The 18,269-nt window shown below is 34.6% G+C and overlaps 1 protein-coding gene across 4 annotated transcripts in view; it reads left to right on the forward strand.

Moving 5' to 3' along the window:
• The window catches only part of POT1 (protection of telomeres 1), an 85,385-nt gene that overhangs the window by 25,293 nt on the left and 41,823 nt on the right, over window positions 1–18,269 (forward strand). For all 4 annotated transcript variants that reach the window (XM_057732390.1, XM_057732391.1, XM_057732393.1 and 1 more), the window contains one exon: window positions 17,424–17,554. In XM_057732390.1, coding sequence (XP_057588373.1) covers window positions 17,424–17,554 — 131 coding nt within the window. The remainder of the gene's footprint in view (window positions 1–17,423; window positions 17,555–18,269) is intronic.

Here is an 18,269-nt window from a genome sequence, read left to right on the forward strand (position 1 = left end):
CATATGATTATTGTTTCCGCTTTACAAAATACCCTAAGTATGGTATTGCATCATGTCTATTTTATAAGTGTGGAAACTTGGATCAGAAGTGGCACAGGTTATGCTTTCCCCTGTTCCAAAAGACTTTTAAACAAATCACATATTTTGCCAGTTACCAGCTCACAGTATCACACATTGTTCAGGAATGCCACTTCTTCATGGGCATTCCTGCCTGTTACTCATCAATATGAAGTTTGGCTTCTACTTGAAGCCCGATTTTATGAGTCTTAGAATCAGCAAAACAAATGTCAATGGCTTGGTTGGGGGAGTATTCTTAGGATAATAGTCTAATTGGTAGCCCTACTAGTAACTTCCTCTTTGAAATTTGAAGAGAGTTTGGTTGTGATTAAGAATAGGTTAAGAGCACCGGAATTACAACTAAAAGCTGAACAATCATCGACAGAAAGGCACTGTAACTCATCAAAAAAGGCACCTCACATCCAGAGACAAAGGAGAAGCCGCAGTGAGACAGTAGGAGGGGCGCAATCATGTTAAAATCAAATCCCATAAATGCTGGGTGGGTGACTCACAAACTGGAGAAGAGTTATACTGCAGAAGTCCACCCACTAAAGTGAGGGTTCTGAGCCCCACGTTAGGCTTCCCAACCTGGGAGTCCAGCAACAGGAGGAGGAATCCCCAGAGAATCAGACTTTGAAAGCCAGCAAGATTTGATTGCAGGACCTCCACAGGACTCGGGGAAACAGAGACTCCACTCTTGGAGGGCACACAAAGAAGTGTGCTCACCAGGACACAAGAGGAAGGAGCAGTGACCCCATAGGAGACTGAACCAGACCTACCTGCTGGTATTGGAGGGTTGCCTGCAGAGGTGGGGGGCAGCTGTGGATCACTGAGGATACAGGGGCACTGGTAGCAGGGGTTCTGGGAAGTGCTCATTGGCGTGAACCCTCCCAGAGTCAGCCATTAGCCGCACTAAAGAGCCTGTAAGCTCCAGTGCTAAGTAGCCTCAGGCCAAACAACCAGCGAGGTGTGAACACAGCCCCACCCATTAGCAGAAAAGCAAATTAAAGTTTTACTGAACTCTGCCCACCAAATCGGATTAAAGTCTTACTGAGCTCCGCCTACCCAGCCCTATCCACCATCAGTCCCTCCCATCAGGAAGCACTCAGGAGCCTCCTAGATAGCTTCCTCCACAAGAGGGCAGACAGCAGTATCAAGCAGTATCAGCAGTATTTTTTCTTGTGGAACTGAAAACCACAGCCACAGAAAGATAGAGAAAATGAAAAAGCAGAGGACTTTGTACCAGATGAAGGGACAGGATAAAAACCCAGAAAAACAACTAAGTGAAGAGGAGATAGGCACCCTTACAGAAAAAGAATTCAGAATAATGATGGTAAAGATGATCCAGGACTGAAAAAAGAATGGATGCAAAGATCGAAAAGTTTACCAAAGACCTAGAAGAATTAAAGAGCAAACAGAGATATGCAACTGAAATGAAAAATACGCTAGAAGGAACCAATAGCAGATTAACTGAGTTAGAAGGGTGAATAAGTGACCTGGAAGGCAGAATGGTGAAAATCACTGATGAGGAAAAGAATAAGGAAAAAAGAATGAAAAGAACTGAAGACAGCCTAAGATACCTCTGGGATAATGTTAAACGAACCAACATTTGCAGTATAGGGGTCCCAGAAGGAGAAGAGAGAGAGAAAGGACCCAAGAAAATATTGGAAGAGATTATAGTTGAAAACTTCCCTAACATGGGAAAGGCAACAGCTACCCAAGTCCAGGAAGCACAGAGAGTCCCAGGCAGGATAAATCCAAGGAGAAACACGCCAAGACATATGGTAGTCAAATTGACAACAGTTAAAGACAGAGAAATGTTATTAAAAACAACAAGGGAAAAACGACAAATAACATACAAGGGAACTCCCATCAGGTTAACAGCTGATTTCTCAGCAGAAACTCTGCAAGCCAGAAGGGAGTGGCATGATATATTTGAAGTGATGAAAGGGAAGAACCTACAACCAAGAATACTCTACCCAGCAAGGATCTCATTCAGATTCGATGGAGAAATCAAAAGCTTTCCAGACAAGCAACAGCTAAGAGAATTCAGCACCACCAAACCAGCCCTACAACAAATGTTAAAGGAACTTCTCTAAGCAAGAAACGAGAGAAGAAAAGGACCTACAAAAACATAAACAAAACAGTTAAGAAAATGGTACTAGGAACATACATATCGATAATTACTTTGAATGTAAATGGACTAAATGCCCCAACCAAAAGACAGACTGGCTGAATGGATACAAAAACAAGACCCATATATATGCTGTCTACAAGAGACCCACTTCAGACCTAGGGACACATATGGACGGAAAGTGAGGGGATGGAAAAAGATATTCCATGCAAATGAAAATCAAAAGAAAACTGGAGTAGCAATAATTATATCAGATAAAATAGACTTTAAAATAAAAATGTTACAAGAGAGAAGAAAGGACATTAATAAAGATCAAGGGATCCATCCAGGAAGAGGAAATAACAATTATAAATCTATATGCACCCAATAGAGGAGCACCTCAATACATAAGGCAAATGCTAACAACCATGAAAGAGGAAATGCAAGGCAGAAATAGAGACACGGATGTAGAGAACAAACACATGGACACCAAGTGGGGAAAACGGAGAGAGTTGGGGGGGGATGAATTGGGAGATTGGGTTACCAAATTGTACACTCTAAATATATGCTGCTTATTGTCTGTTAACTGTATCTCAATAAAAGTTCTTAAAAAAAAAAAATAGGTTAGAGTAGTTTTAGTAGTATGATAAGTGCTGAAAGAAAAATATGTAACAGGGAAGATAAGTAATATCGATAAATTACATGACACTTAAACTGTAATATATACATTTAGTGCCTTAAAGCAGCTGTTTAACCAGATACTGATAGTCCTTTTTTTAAAAAACATCTTTATTGAGATATAATTCACATATAATTTACCCATTTAAAGGATACAGTTCTATAGCTATAGTATATTCATGCGGTTGTGCATCTACCGCCACAGTCAGTTGAGAACATTTTCATGTCCTCCAGAAGAAACTCTGCACCTCGTAGCTCCCAACCCTGCCCCATTCGTCCCAGCCCTAGGCAACCACTAATCTACTTTTTGTCTATAGATTGCTTACTCTGGACTATTCAAGTTAATGGAATCATATAAAGTCTGATAGTTGGTGACTTGTTTCTTTCACTTAGCATAATGTTTTCAAGGTTCATCCATGTTGGGGTGTGTATCAGTACTTCATTTCTTTTTATTGTTGAATAATAATCCATTGCGTGGATGGACATTTGAGCTGTTTCTGTTTTTTGCTATTACAAATAATGCTGCTGTGTACATTCGTATAGATGTTTTTGTGTGAACATATGTTTTCATTTCTCTTAGATAGGTACCTAGGAGTGGAATTGATAGCCTTTTTGAGTGTTTTTGTCTTGTAGGCAGTTTTTCTTATTAGAAATAGTTGTTGAGTTGCTTCAAATATCATGATCTTTTATCTTCTATACTAAGGTTGTCTTGAAATTTCTTAAATTGGTCATGTAAATATCACTGCATTTGATGCTGGGCTATTTGCATACTAGTACCATTACTTTGAAAAATTGAGTTCTTGAAAGAGTATTAAATAAAGACATTGTAGGGACTTTAGTTTCTTTCCTGCTTCAGAGTATTGTGCCTAGTCCTTTATTTCCTGTATCTTTTTTTTTTTGTATTCTCACCATTAGTTTAAGAGTTGGATTTCTTTCTTAAGCCACCAGATAGTATATATTTTAGGCTTTGCAGGACAAGTAGTCTCTGTCACAACTATTCAGTTATGACTTGTAGCATGAAACCAGCCATAGACAATATGTAAATGAATGCGTTGCAATAAAACTTGATTTTTCAGAAGGCAGCTGGCCCACAGGCCATAGTTTGCTTACCTCTGATCTTGTTCATGGTTATGGTTTTCATCAAGTTTTAGGAAGGATTCAGATGGTAGAGCACATGTGTTCGTATTTGCTCCCTCCCAAGTTACAATTAAAATGGCAATTTAAAAAAAGGTATAATTTTAATGTCAAATCCAATGGATGAAGAGGTCATACTTAACAAAAGATACCAGCAAGACTTCAGATGCTGACATTTGTATGGTTGATGCCAACTGATTTAACCAAGAAGAGTGAGTTTCATTTTTATGGGCATGAGCAAGCTACACCATACAAAAAGATCTCCATTCTGTTTGCGGTCAGTCCTCGTCCCCATCCCCAGTCCTAGGCAACCACTAATTTGCTTTCTATCTCTGTACCTTTCTGGACACTTCACATAGATGGACTAACTTTGCTTCTGGCCTCTTTCACTTAGCATAATGATTTTGAGGTTCTATGTTGTAGCATGTATCAATAGTTTATTGCTTTTTATTGATGAATATCAGTATACTTTTATTGTTATTTTAAACATTATTCTTATTGTTTTGTCTCCCTTATTTTAAACACAAACTGTGAAGATAAAGACCATTGCTAGTCTTAGTATAAATCCTTGTATAAATCCTTACACCTAGGTATACCATCTATGACCTGTGGTTGGCTCAGTGCATGGAGTAAAACATAGGAGGAAAACTCCTCCAGGCATAATTCCAGATTAACATTTATGAACTCATGGACTATCTACCTACCTACTTACCTACCTACCTACCTACCTATCTATCTAATCTGTGTGTGTGTGTGTATGCATGTGTATACACACACACACACACATACACTATATAGTAGAACCTATATCTCTATCATACTATTTATGCTTTTTTCTCTTTCCTGCCTCCCATGATCTTTTTCAATATTATAAAAACATGAGCAGAAATTATGTTAGCCTCACACCAGCATAATAGAGTGCTGTTATATGTGTATTGTATAGCAAGTATCCTTGTAAACATATAGGATTGTAGCATATGATATTGCCTTAGTTCAGTGATTGCCTTCATGGCTCTTACTTTAGTATTTCAGTAATAAACTTTTATACAGATGGAAAATTGTTGGTGAAATACTGATTGGTTTAAAAACAACAGTGCTCTAGTAGATAAAAAGGTGGTAAAGCAGCTTTCATGGAGGAATTTTTTTTGTGGATTATATAATTTATGCATGCATGTTTCTTTGATTAAAGACTTTGCTTAGATGAACTACCAGCTTTCCCTTATAATAAAACTCCAAGGCAATTTACACTTAATCATACTGAGGAAATTAGGTGAATTGCTTAAGATTACAGAATATAGGGCTTAATTTATCATTTGTTACCTTTTCTAGATTTATATCAAGTTACATGAAGTATTACCTAAGTGTTAAAGTAGTTAAAGTACTTTGTCAACAGTTTAAACATGAAGTCTTACTTCTTACTGAAGCATTAAAGTCCATCCTTTATCACAAGTTTAAATATGTATTTTTAGAGGTTATCTATTATTTAGATAAACTAAGAAGAAATACGGACTTATTAAATGTCTTTCTACTCTCCCTACCTTCCCTACTAATATTAGCTATCAAGAAAATAGACTTAAATTACCTTCTAGTTTTGTAACTTTAATATTGAAATATGAAGCTGTAAGGTTGACTGTGACTTTACAGTTTATTTTTCCTTCATTTGGGAATGAGTAAAAAATGAGGCATGGGGAAAATAAATATTTTTATTATTTTAGGTAGTCATTATTGAAGGATTATTTATTTGGTGGAACACTACTTCTTTGGAGCAGTTAAATAGAACTTATTCTAGCAGTTTGCCTTTTTAGTATTTGTTAAAATGAATAGCTTGGGTTCCAATTATATCATGAATCTAATGGTAATTTGTGAAAGAACTGAAAGTTATTTAATATTTATATTGCTACTTTATTGTTCTTGAGAGCAAATTATCGGACAGGTTTTTTTTAAATGCCACTTGTTTCTTGAATCTGAATTTTTGTTTCCTTCTTTTATAACTATATACATATCTAAACACAAAAATATATATATATAAAATATATATATATAATTTTATTTTGAAGCTCCTCATTATTTTATAGATAACCTTAGGAGAGTCTGAGAACTTCCTCATGTTTAGTTATGCTATTCTAGAGAGCTTACTTTGTAGCAGGTAGATGATATTTTGAAGAATATTGCTATAGTAAGTCTGTCTGGGCCTGCAGCTCAGTAATTGAATCGATTGTGTGTGGGCCATGCCTGCAAAGAAAATACGTAAAGTTAGGTTTAATATACTAAGAAATAAACTTCAAATGAGGTATTTTAAAATTCTGTTTTTACAATCCTTGTTAAGAAAGTATTTTATTTGATAGTTCTCTAATTAACTATATACATGTCTATGTATCTGTATATATTTACATATTAGCATTTTTTAACAACTTAGAAATATCCATAGATAATGGGGTAGCACTAAAAGTTCTTTGCTAAGAGTAATGACATAGTTCAAGAATGCTGTTTTAATTGTTTGTAATTTGGTACGGGGAGAACAAAATGTGAAGGTAGGAAAAATAATTCCAGATTATAGTCCAAAATTAAGCTGCAGAAGTAGAGCAATGAAACAAACCTGACAAATAATGTACATACGGGGGGATTTTATATTTTTTCCAGTTTATCTTTTTAGCGTGCAGTGTTTATTTTTGATTGCAGTTTATGTGCCCTTCCCCTTAGTCACTGCACCAGATGTTTATAAAATACATTACTGTAATTACTTGAATAAGGCAAAACATTTTAACTTACTGATGTGGAATCCCAAGCTTTGTTGTGAATACTTTTGAAATGCTCCTTGGAAGAGTTTCATAACACAGAATTACAGTGGGTAGGGATATATTAGTGTTACCTTTTGAATTTATAGTATGATTTTGAGGGCAAAGTTGTTTTAAAACAAGAGATTCTACTGAAATGTATAACTTCTAAACAAGTGACTTAATAGATTGTTTTTCAAGTTTTTACAAAAACTTGCAACTTTCTGAGAGTTGTATGATAATTCCACTTTCCCATCTCCCCCTCGCTGGATGAAAACACACAAAAAATTCTTTTTGGTTTAAAAAATGAAAAAGATTAAAAAAAAGAAAGGTAGGAATTTGGAATAGAAAAGCCAGTGAAAATTAACTTATGCATTGGAGTGTTTCTTCTAATTATTTTTTATTTTTAATTCTTTACTTTTAGGAATTTGAATTATTTTGCTTTGTTTGGAACGCAGTCTCAGGACTTCATAGAATTTGTGTATATGCTTGGGTGTTATTATTAGTTGAAAAATAGTGAGTTTGATTAACACCTTTTAAATTTTGATATGACTAATTCAGAATTTTTTGAGAATTTAACAGGTGAAAAGATTCTATAAAGGTGTTCCAGTCAAATAGCTAATGAAAATACTATTATCCAGAAAATATTTAATGAAAAAAAAACTACATTTTTCTCAGCATTTTATTATAAAAATATTTAAATATACAGAGTATTTTAAGAAATTATACAAGTTCACCTGTATATACTGACAGTCATTAGTGGATCCATTAACTGATTTCTTTTTTAATCCATTTCAGAGTAAGTTGAAGATATCAGTACACATCCCTAAATATTTTAGCATATATATCAGTAACTATTAATAACTAGAGTTCAGCATTTATTTACAGTTCTTTGTTTTTGGAAAATGTAATACACAATGAAGTATATGGGCATTTTGTTCATGTTGGTCCACTTAAATCCATCAAATGTAGTACAAGTGTATGAGTATCTGTTTTTGTCTATCCATAATAATATAAAACCAAATACCATAATACCTTTAGATACTCAAAAAATGAAAAGCTTTATCACTTTATTGCTTAAGAATACTCATTTGTGTAGGCAATAGTAAAAACAGGTCTATAAATTTTAGAATAAAGGAGGTGGGCTTTTATTAGACTTTTCTATAAGAAGGCTTTTCTGATGGTCTTTGGGGTTTTGCTATAAAGGTTGTCACTTGCATTATTAAGGGCAGGTTATAAGGTTACATATGTGACTGGGTTTTATCTCACCCAGTTGCTTCAAAGTTTATTTTGGTTAGTTTTATAGTTTATATAAATCGGGAAACATTCTTCAAGATGGCAGTTGCCCCCTACTCATTTTCTGGGCAAGTAAGTATGCCATCCCTTTCGACTCCCCTGTAGGAGCCATAGGAGAAGTCAGTGTAGCAATTGCTTTGATATCAGGAAGCTTCAAAATGGGATTTTACTCTTCTGCTTATTTTTTCCCCTTTCTTGTAAGTAACAAAAAGAGGGAGACAAGAAGGCAAAAAAGAGACAGAAGTCTAGAACAGTGGATAACCAGGAGATAGGGTAGATAATGGAGAGGCAGGAACTGCTGAAGAAAACGTCCCAAGGCAACAGTGAACTGTAGTCCTGAAGAGCTGTCTGCCTCTTCATGAAGTGAGGCTGTAAGTTCTTCAGTTTTCTTAGTAATACTTCATTTAAAATAATTTGCAGATCTAACCTGCATAAGCTTTTAGCAAAGCATTTTCAGTGGGAGAAGCACCAATTCTGTGAAACATTCAATGAAAAAGTGGGAAATTTTTCATCCTGTGTCTGGCTCTTGAGATTCACAATGCATTATTAGCACATTATCACCTCTGAAAAGTTTTAATAAAGAAACTTGTTTAACTTTACTTTTAACATATTTTTTACTTGGAATTACTTGAACATGGAACCCTTTTTAGTGTACTCTGATTACTGTTTGCTGAAACTATCGTTCCGTGGAATCAAGTTTAGAGATACTGACCTAGATTAAGGTTGCTAGAGCTTCACTTTCAAGCAATTCATTATCCATGTTTTGTTTTTTTTTACCCTTGTTTATTAATTGTGAACTGGGAAAGGGGTACAGCCAATTCTTACTTGTTTGCAATTTGATTATGGTAGAATTGCAAGGGACTTGTCTCTGATCTATGTAAAATGTAGTACTTTATGAATTTTCACTTTCAGAAAGTATAGTATTGTTGATGCCCTAAATCAGTGCTTCTTAAGCTTTTTATACTCTTAAAAATTATCAGGATCTCAAGGAGCTTATATTTTTATGGGTCATAGTCATAGATACGTAAACATGCTAGAAATTAAAAGAGAAAAACTAACATTTAATAACATTTAATAATTCATTTAAACCAAAAATAGTCTATTACATGTAAACATAAGTAACATTTTGAATGAAAAATATATTTTCCAAAAATATGGAGTGTGGTATTGTTTCAGTTTTGAAGATATTTTTATCTTTAAAAAATAATAAAAGTTGCAGGATTCTCTTATCTCTTCAGCAGTGCGCTATGACATTATTTCAGTTGAGATATATAAAAATTTCTGGCTTCACACAGCTATTTAGTTGGAAGAGGGAAGAGGGTTTCTATAGTCTTCAGGTAATTTTGGATATTCTTTGATAATCTTCTTAAAAGTTGGTTACAGTGAGGAATCTGAAACCATAGCAATGAACTTTCATATTCTATTGAATTAAAATCCATTGATCCGTCTTGCACTTTGAATGGATCTTTAAATCATCCATGATTTGTAGTGCATAGGTCATTTGAAAAAAAAAAAAAAGAAAACATTTCCTGAGATATGTAGGTCTTCTAGATGTTGACTCATTTCATTGTACAATATCATACAATACCAAAACATACCAGTACCCACAATTCACAGTATTTCTGTCACCCTTCAATTAATTTTATCAGAAAAGTCTTTGACTATTGAGAAGCAGTCAATATCGTGGTAGAAGATAGAAATTTTCCAATATTCTAATTTTTGCCTAAGAACTTTGGTTTTATCATTGGCCAAAAAAATGTCAGTTTTCTTTGAATTGACAGATTAAAACCATTCATTTTTGTAAAAGCATCTGACAAATACCAGAGCCTGAACAACTAAAATTTTTCTGTCAGTCATACTTTTAAATAAAAATGCTGTTTCATGAAAAAAAATGGCTAGTGTAACTTATAACTCAGTCATACAAGTGCTTTTTCTTAAGATGATCATCATACTTCAATAAGCAGTTGAAATACTTTGCTTCCCATTTCACCATGTAAAATATTAAAAAGACATAGTCAAGGATCAAATATAATAAAATTTCAGTGCTTCATCAAGAACATCCTTATTCTTTAGTAAAAGTGCTGTGGGTTTTTTTTTTTAACATTAGTGTGTATTGGTGAAAAATACAGTGACCACTACTACAGTTTGATGCTACTGCCTTGATTCTTGCCAAGACAGCAGCAGTTTTACTCACCATTGCTTCTCATACTATCAGCCCAAAGGTCAACACAATTGAAAAGGCAAATAACATCTTAGTATTACTATGAAAATAGGTTTCACTTTATGAACCCCGTAAAAATATCTTGGAGCCCCCCAGTGATTTGCAGACCAAACTTTGAGAACTGTTAACCTACAGAAACTTGAATATTTCTTCAAGCTGACACAGTGAACTTCTTTATCCTAATTTTTAAGTGAGGTATTAGATCTTCTTGGCTCCTGATTACCACTTTGCTCCATTAAAATTGTTCCATATTACCTTCAACATTTTAGTTTTTGAATCAGTGGTTAATACTATTTTCCACCTTACAGCTTTTCATAAACTCTTTGTGTTCCAAATGAAATTACTCTTGAGGACCAGATACTTTTGTTAAGTACAAGATATTTCTCTGTGGAAGGTTGATAGCACCATATCTAAAAGCAACTAATTGAGATTCCAGTGGAAATTCAAATTGAAATTTCTTTGCAGTCTCTTAACATCTGTACTTTTCATTTCATGTACTGACTGTGATCCGTTTGGCATTGTATCTTGGCAAAGTATCTTCATGTACTTTAAGACAGATTCTAAGATCACATGTGAGTTCATTAGAATAGAATGTTATTAATAGCAGTAGTAGAAATGCTGCTGTTGCTGCTGCTATTACCACCACCACCACCACTGGCCACCTCTTACATATAGTATGTAACCATTACATGTAATTACTTATATAATTTTAATAAATCATATGAAGTGAATACGACTATTTTCCCCCATTTTTCAGATAAGGAAATTGAGGCATAAAGATTTTCAGTGTCTGCAGTAGGCTTCAGAGAGGGAGAATTTTTATCAGTACCATTTGCTGTAGGTAATGACATGCATTAATTTAGTAAAGATGGTTGATCAGCTACTATGTGTTACAGATGCTGTGCACTGTGCACTGTGAAGACTCAGTACTAAATCTGGAAGCCTATCTGTCTATGTTTTCTGATTAAATAGTGTCTACTTTCCTTCTGGCATTCTTCAGAAATCTTCTATATACAATCACTGATCTGAAAATTATTTGCTTTGTACACATATATCATTTGTTACACAATAAATGTATGTAATTTATTTCATGACACATTGGGTGTCTTCCCACAGCTAAGTTATTATTTAAATTAGAAACTTTCTTAACCAACCCCTTCTTATCTAATTTGACAATGAACGGACGTTCTCCACTCCATCTGTAAAATCCCTGTTACTGATGCTTTTGTCATCCTGAGCTGTCACGACTAGGAATTGGTAACTGGGAATTGACTAGCCCTAACGCTCCTGCTCATTTCTACTCCCACTAGTGGAACTATATTCTCCCAAGAATTGTATTCTTACAATTCTGTTCCCAAATCTTATATACTTCTTTTACTTGTTATTCTAATTAAGTAATTTCATTAAATCTTATAGAAACAAATGAATATGAATATGAAAAACTTTTTTTAAAAAAAAACTTCAATTGAATGCTTTGTAAAGGTAATAAACAGGTGGTGGATGGATTTGGCTATGGGCCATAGTTTGCCAGCTCCTGATATGTGATACTGTGCTCTCTCTTTTGTCCTCTTACCACACTCATAATTCAGTTAACTCCTCTTCGCATAGCCTTACACTTCAATGTACATATTTTATTACTTTTGTTGTTCCACTAGGATTTAACTCTTGTTCAGTTACCTCAGGAGACACTGTTTTTTGTCTCCTTTTCTTCTTTTCTTCTTTCAGCTTATGAGTCAAAAGATAATTACTACAAAGAATGTAAAAATACATATAAGCCTCATAAGAATGAATTATTGAAGAATCTTTCTTTGATGTTTGTGGGGTTTCTATGATGTTTCTGGAGTAAATTATAGGTGAAGTTTCATTATAATATGTTAATTCTTCAGTAGTGAACTCTAGTATGTTTCAAGACAAATGCATGAAATAGTAAATAATACAAAGTTAAGATACAGTATAATTTTGCCTACTTAGAAAAACTCTCAAGCCTCCATCACAATTTTAAGCATAATATTTTACTTTGTTTGGGATTATTGTTGATGTTTTAAAAAAAGCATGCAACATGGAAACAGTACGGTGTTCTGGTTAAAAGAAAAAACAAGAGTCAGATAGGCTATGTTATATGTACATTCACGCTTTGGTACCTTACCTAGACTTTTTAAGAAACTAAGTTCTCTTGTTTGTAAACTGCTACATACAACTATCTAAGAATTCAGGGAGATTGTGCATATAAATTGCTTAGCACACTACCTGGCATATAATAAGCCCTTAGTAATTGCTGACTGCAAAATAACGTAATTTCTCCCTAGTTATAGGCCTGGGAATAAGATATCTTGCTTAACATAAGTGGTGTGGTTTTGTTTTCTATCTGAGAAATAAAGTGCATTATTCCATTTCTATAAAATAATTTGGAATATTGACATTTCATTTTTCACATTATTATTATTTGATAACCCCAAACTATATTTAGAACTATAAATATCTTTTACCAAAATATAATATTCTTTAACATTAAACACAATTTCAGACTCTGGTTAAACTTCAGTCATGATTTGAAATTTAAGGTCTCTTGTGTTTTGAACTACAAGGTTGGGTATGAATTTTATAAAACCTTTTGTTTTTACCACTTTTCTAAAATATGAATGCTTATTGTATTGCTCATCAAGGATCCAGGGCCATCTTAAGGCTGTCTGTTTATCCAGTGCCAAGCTTAAATGTCAGTTTCCAGTTCTTCTAGAAAATGTCATCTGGATCATTAATTCTGCCTTCATTATGATGAATCATTGCATGTACAGGGAGTATAAACTCTGTATACTAAAAAAATGTTTGCATATAAAACAACACACAAGCTGAGATTGTAGCGTTAGTTTTTCAGGATGTAAGTCAATATAAGGAAAATGTAAACTTCATAGGAGAAGGTGCCGTGCCTTGTTCATTTAATATTCTTCCTGAATAATAGGTATATCTAGCACTAGGCAGACACTCAGTAAATTTTAGATTAAATTATGTACCATTTTTTTTAATTGGATTGGAAAACAATAAAGCAGAGACTAAATAGGGTTCCTTGCTGCTAAAATACAAAGTACTAACCAGCACTGAGGTATTTGGCATTCTGTGGTGGTGGAGGGAATTCCTAAGATTTAAATTCTAGAGAGGTTTATTCAAACTATGCAAGCCTATAGTTAGTATCTATGGTGATTCTACTGCTGCATGACATTCACTCTGCTCCCACCACGATTAAGATCCTTACTGAATTGTCTTGTTTGCCTCCAAATTCTCAATATATCATTCTATCTATGTATGCAAGTATAGATGTTTTTGCTTTCAAGGAAGCTCTTGCTCTATGGAAAGATTCTCTTTTTTTCTTTCTTTGTTAATAGAATCTTATTTTATAAAAGGATTTGAGCACCAGGTGAGTCTCTTTAGCTTATACTTTTGAGAAGTCATCGGTAGTACTACATTGGAAGTACTACACTTCCAATTAAAGAGAAAGAAAGGAAGGAACAGAGACTTAGCATGTGATAGTTCAGGTATGCAGTGCACACATGTGCACCGTCTAAGGAGATGCCATTTTCATCCACCTGGAGTCACTTAGATGAAAGCACACCTGTGTAGATTTCAGGCCAAGTCCTGATGCAGCTGGGGAATGCCCTCCTCTACATAAATCTACGCCAGCACGTAGAACCATTCCTTGTACCCACTCAGAATTCTGGGCATGCACACACACACCCTGGCACACATACCTGTTGTGTTGCTCTTTGGGTAATCCCCTGAGGTAACGTCTCTCTCTCTCTCGGCAGTCCCGTCCCACCTTACTCTGGACCTGACGCAGACACTTGAAGCAGAGTGGGGAGGAGGAAGGGCTTAGAGAACAGATGTTTGCATTGCAGGTGGCACATGATCCTGTTTTTGAGGGTTTGTATAAAAAGGCCAGAATGTATGTGCCAAGGCTGCTACTCTCTTGGGCACAGTAAAATTCCTCTGTAAAACGGTTTAGGTTGTACAGTATTTCTATTTGAGAAAGAGGAGTCTTTTCTAATCTGCACAAAGATACTGCAAAAGCAAATGGCGACCCTATATTAGACCCTCTAGATAGTGGGCCTACACAGTGTTTCTCAAAGTGTGCTCTGGAGTCCTTTGCAGTATATCAAGTCATCTTTGGGAAGGATGGCATTTTCCAGGAAAAACAAAACCATGAGACAGTTTTCAATATTTTGAAATTTAGGTTAAGCCTGATTTTTTTTTAAACCAAAGCCCCAGTTTTGTTCTGTTTTGTTTTTCCAGTTATTCCATTCTTCAATATCATGTACATGCTATAAAGACTGGGCTCTGTCAGTTCATCCTGGCTAACATTTAAATTCAAATATTGTTATTTATGCCTACTAAATTTGCAGTTTTATTGGTTTATTGTATCCCCAATTTACAAAAGAGGCTCGTTGTGAAGCATTTAAAATGAAAGGAGTAATGCAGAATCACTGCAACTTAGAATAACACTATAAACATAAGTAGTAAATAGTTCTCTGGTATAAATGTGAAATGTGAGTTTGTGTATTCTATTACAAATAAATCTGTGCTATGTTATTTTACAGAAGCTGTCAGGAAACAAAAATGTAAAAACACCAAGTTTGATCACATGTACCTGAATTGGATTTCATTAGACTAGTGATCTCTTTGCCCTTGTGTTTGGTCTGTCATGAAATTATATGAAACTTAAAACCTTCAGAGCATTTGTGTTTTATTCAAAGTACATTCATCATTACCTACAGTGTCTAATGTGCTGCTGCCTGTCTTCGTGTTCAGCTTCTGATTCACCTAGTAATGGTTAAAGGACTTCCTCTGTCAGTTTTCTTCTGTGACTATTGGCAAAAAAAAAAAAAAAAATCAGTTCTGAATTCTTAACTGAATTCTTAAAGCTGAAGAAGAAACTTCAAAGATAGTTTTCAAACTTGGTTTATATCTTCTTGAAAGGTGTTACAACACATTGAGCAGTGCAGTGCAGTAGGGATGATTCATTTCACTCTTGCATCAGTCTTCTAGGCAAGTCTCACATTTTTCCATTTAAAAAATTAATTTAGTCTTTTTTAAGCACAGATAGGAGTAATGATGAAATAACAGGATAATGAAATAGCAAAATATTTTGAGATAAAGGGAAACAGATGACTAAGTTTCCATAATGTATCTTAGATTTATTAAAGGGTACAATAGAGCCATATGATAATTACAAGCAAGAATGTGTTTTATTCTGTTGAAAAATAAGTAAAATTTATCTTTAATCTTTGGAAGACAGCTAAAGAAGAAAAAAATGTCCTGAAATAACACTGCTTACAAATTGAATTACTGAAAATGGAAACTCCAAAACTAAAATTGGGTCCAGTAGATCCTGTATATCAAGAGACGAGGATGTAATATCTTTTTACTCTTTTTGAAGATGCTTATTAAGGTTTTGTTTTTAAGGTTTTTTATGTTCTCTGAATTAATTATTGTCCCCTCCTCACAGAATCAGGTTTCTCTTTTTCCTCTTGCCCTCCATTCCTTTCCCCTCTCCTTTCCTCTCTTGCCTCTCCCCCAATTCCTTCCCCCTTTCTCTCTTCTCCTCCTCTCTTCTCTTCCACCTTTCCTTCCTTTCTTCCTTCTCCCTTTCTTCCTTCCCCCTTCCTTCCTTCCTCGCTTCCCCATTCCTGCCTTCCATCCATCCATCCATCCAGCCAGCCAGCCAGCCAGCCAGCCAGCCATTGTTGTCCTGTGTCTGGTAATTATATTTACATTCACAAGTGTAGGTATGGTTTATTTTAGGTTGTAGACATTTGCTTCCTTTCCTTTGTATATAATGAGTTTGTTTTTTCAACTTGATCTCTGTTTTGAATGGGAAATCTGATAAACACAAATAGTACTTACATAGGGCACATTGATTGAAAGTGTCAGTGTAAAGTGGGTGGGAAGAGACCCTTTATCTGGCTGTAGCCCACCTCCTGTAATAATGCAGATGGATTTATTCTGTGTGCTAACACCCTCATTAGGAGCCTTACCACTTCCTGGTCTATCAGTGAAACTTTCTTGGAAAACAGCCTGTGTTCCAGGAAGGGGTTAAGGTTAAAGACTGAGATACCCTACCTGCCTACCCGAAGTCATTTTCAAGGGGAGTAGGTATTAGGATGAGTGGTCATTGAAACAGTTGTTCTATGTGTAAACTTTTCATTAGTCCTGATTTTGGCTCAATTTTTCACTGTCACGCTTAATCCCAATAGCTCCCATCTTTGCTATAGCTGCATTAGAGTATCTTCTGGATGTATTCTCCTCTGTCCATTTGATCCCTTAACCATTTACTTCCCTGACTTCCTGAAATACGTTGATATCTTCTCTCCCTCTCCTTCACTCCCCTCTTCTATTCTCCTGTCACTGTTCTGGGTTCATCCTCTTCTGTGTCTATATTGTCATGGGTATAGTACTGAGAAGGAGGGAATTCAACATGTATTCTTAGTGTACAATTTTCTGAAACATGTATATTAAAAGGTGGCATCTATTAGTTACTTGTTTTATGGCAACCCAACTATCATTAAATTTTTTTTTGCCAGTTTAAATTGTATGAAATACCTCTCTTGTTCTAATTTTTTACCTTTTATAGATGACTAGCAAATCGTTTTTCCCTTTTGAGTTATTATATAATTTTCTATGAATTGTTCACTTGAGTTTCATATTTTCTTTAAAATCCTGGGTTTTAAAACCAGTTTTCATAGTATCTTTGTGTAGTATATTGACTCTTCATCACATTTGCTGTAAATATCTTCTAGTTTTTTGTTTTCACTCTTAAATTTAATTGTTTATTTTATAAATTATGTTATTTAAATATGTTTATCTCCTTCATGGTTTATAAACTTTGAGGTAATAAGTTATTGCACCTCCAGACAATTTATATTAAGTAAGGTTTTTATTTTTGTCTTATTAAACTTTCTAAAATGAATTTTTGTGGAACACTTGCCAAATAATTTGGCAGTGCATTTTGAGAGACAAGAAAATTTCTTTATGTTTTGATCCTATTCTTAGAAGACTTAATTAAAGAGAGAAATTATTTGGTGTTTTGAACTTAATATTATTCTTATTTCATCAAATGCTTTGAAATACAAAAACTCAGGTAAAATATGTTTGTGTTTTCCAGATTATTGCTCAGTTGTTACAATTGTGGACCAGACAAATGTAAAGTTAACCTGCCTGTTCTTTAGTGGAAATTATGAAGCCCTTCCAATGATTTATAAAAATGGAGATATTGTTCGCTTTCACAGGCTGAAGGTATAATTCATATTGTTTAGAACTTACATTTGTTTGAAGAGAACTCTGTATTGTTCACTAAAGCTAATAAGCACTAATTATGCAGTTGCTTTGTTAGAACATGACATCAGGCATTTCAAGAGATAAGAAGAAATGTAAGTAGTATCAGACTTCAAATGATTTACATTAGGAAACCTCTTCATTTGAACAAACTACTTGACCTCCTTCCACAGAAATGTGTTAGTTGCCGCAATTGCATTCTAGTTGCATTCTGTAAAAAAACATTTAATGAAAAGGCAGAACTATTAGTATGTGATGTTTTAAAGAGCAGCTTTTCAGTACTTTAATATTTTCAGTCTCTTAGGTTTTAAACATTTCAGTCCCTTCGTGTTTTGCTCTTGTTACGTGGATTTCCACGCAGCCCCTTCACTATTTTGGTTGTCTTTTCTTCTAATGCTTCAGTTTATCTGTGGTCCTCATGGTTACTGATGATCATAAATGAGTGCAGTACCCCAGGTGTGTTCTAGTCTTAGATATGGTGGTAAATACCTTTCTTGCTCTGTTACTGCCTTTTCCCTTAGAATAGGAGAATAGTGGAGAACATTTGCTTAAAGATAAAGAGAACTAGAAATATTATTATTGTAGCACTATACTGCAGGCTTATCCAGACTTCAAAAAAATAGCTTATTTCTTCCACTACTGTTTCCTGTAGTACAGTTGACCCTTGAACAGCACA

Source organism: Hippopotamus amphibius, chromosome 4, assembly GCF_030028045.1.
Source record: "Hippopotamus amphibius kiboko isolate mHipAmp2 chromosome 4, mHipAmp2.hap2, whole genome shotgun sequence".
NCBI lineage: Eukaryota > Metazoa > Chordata > Mammalia > Artiodactyla > Hippopotamidae > Hippopotamus > Hippopotamus amphibius.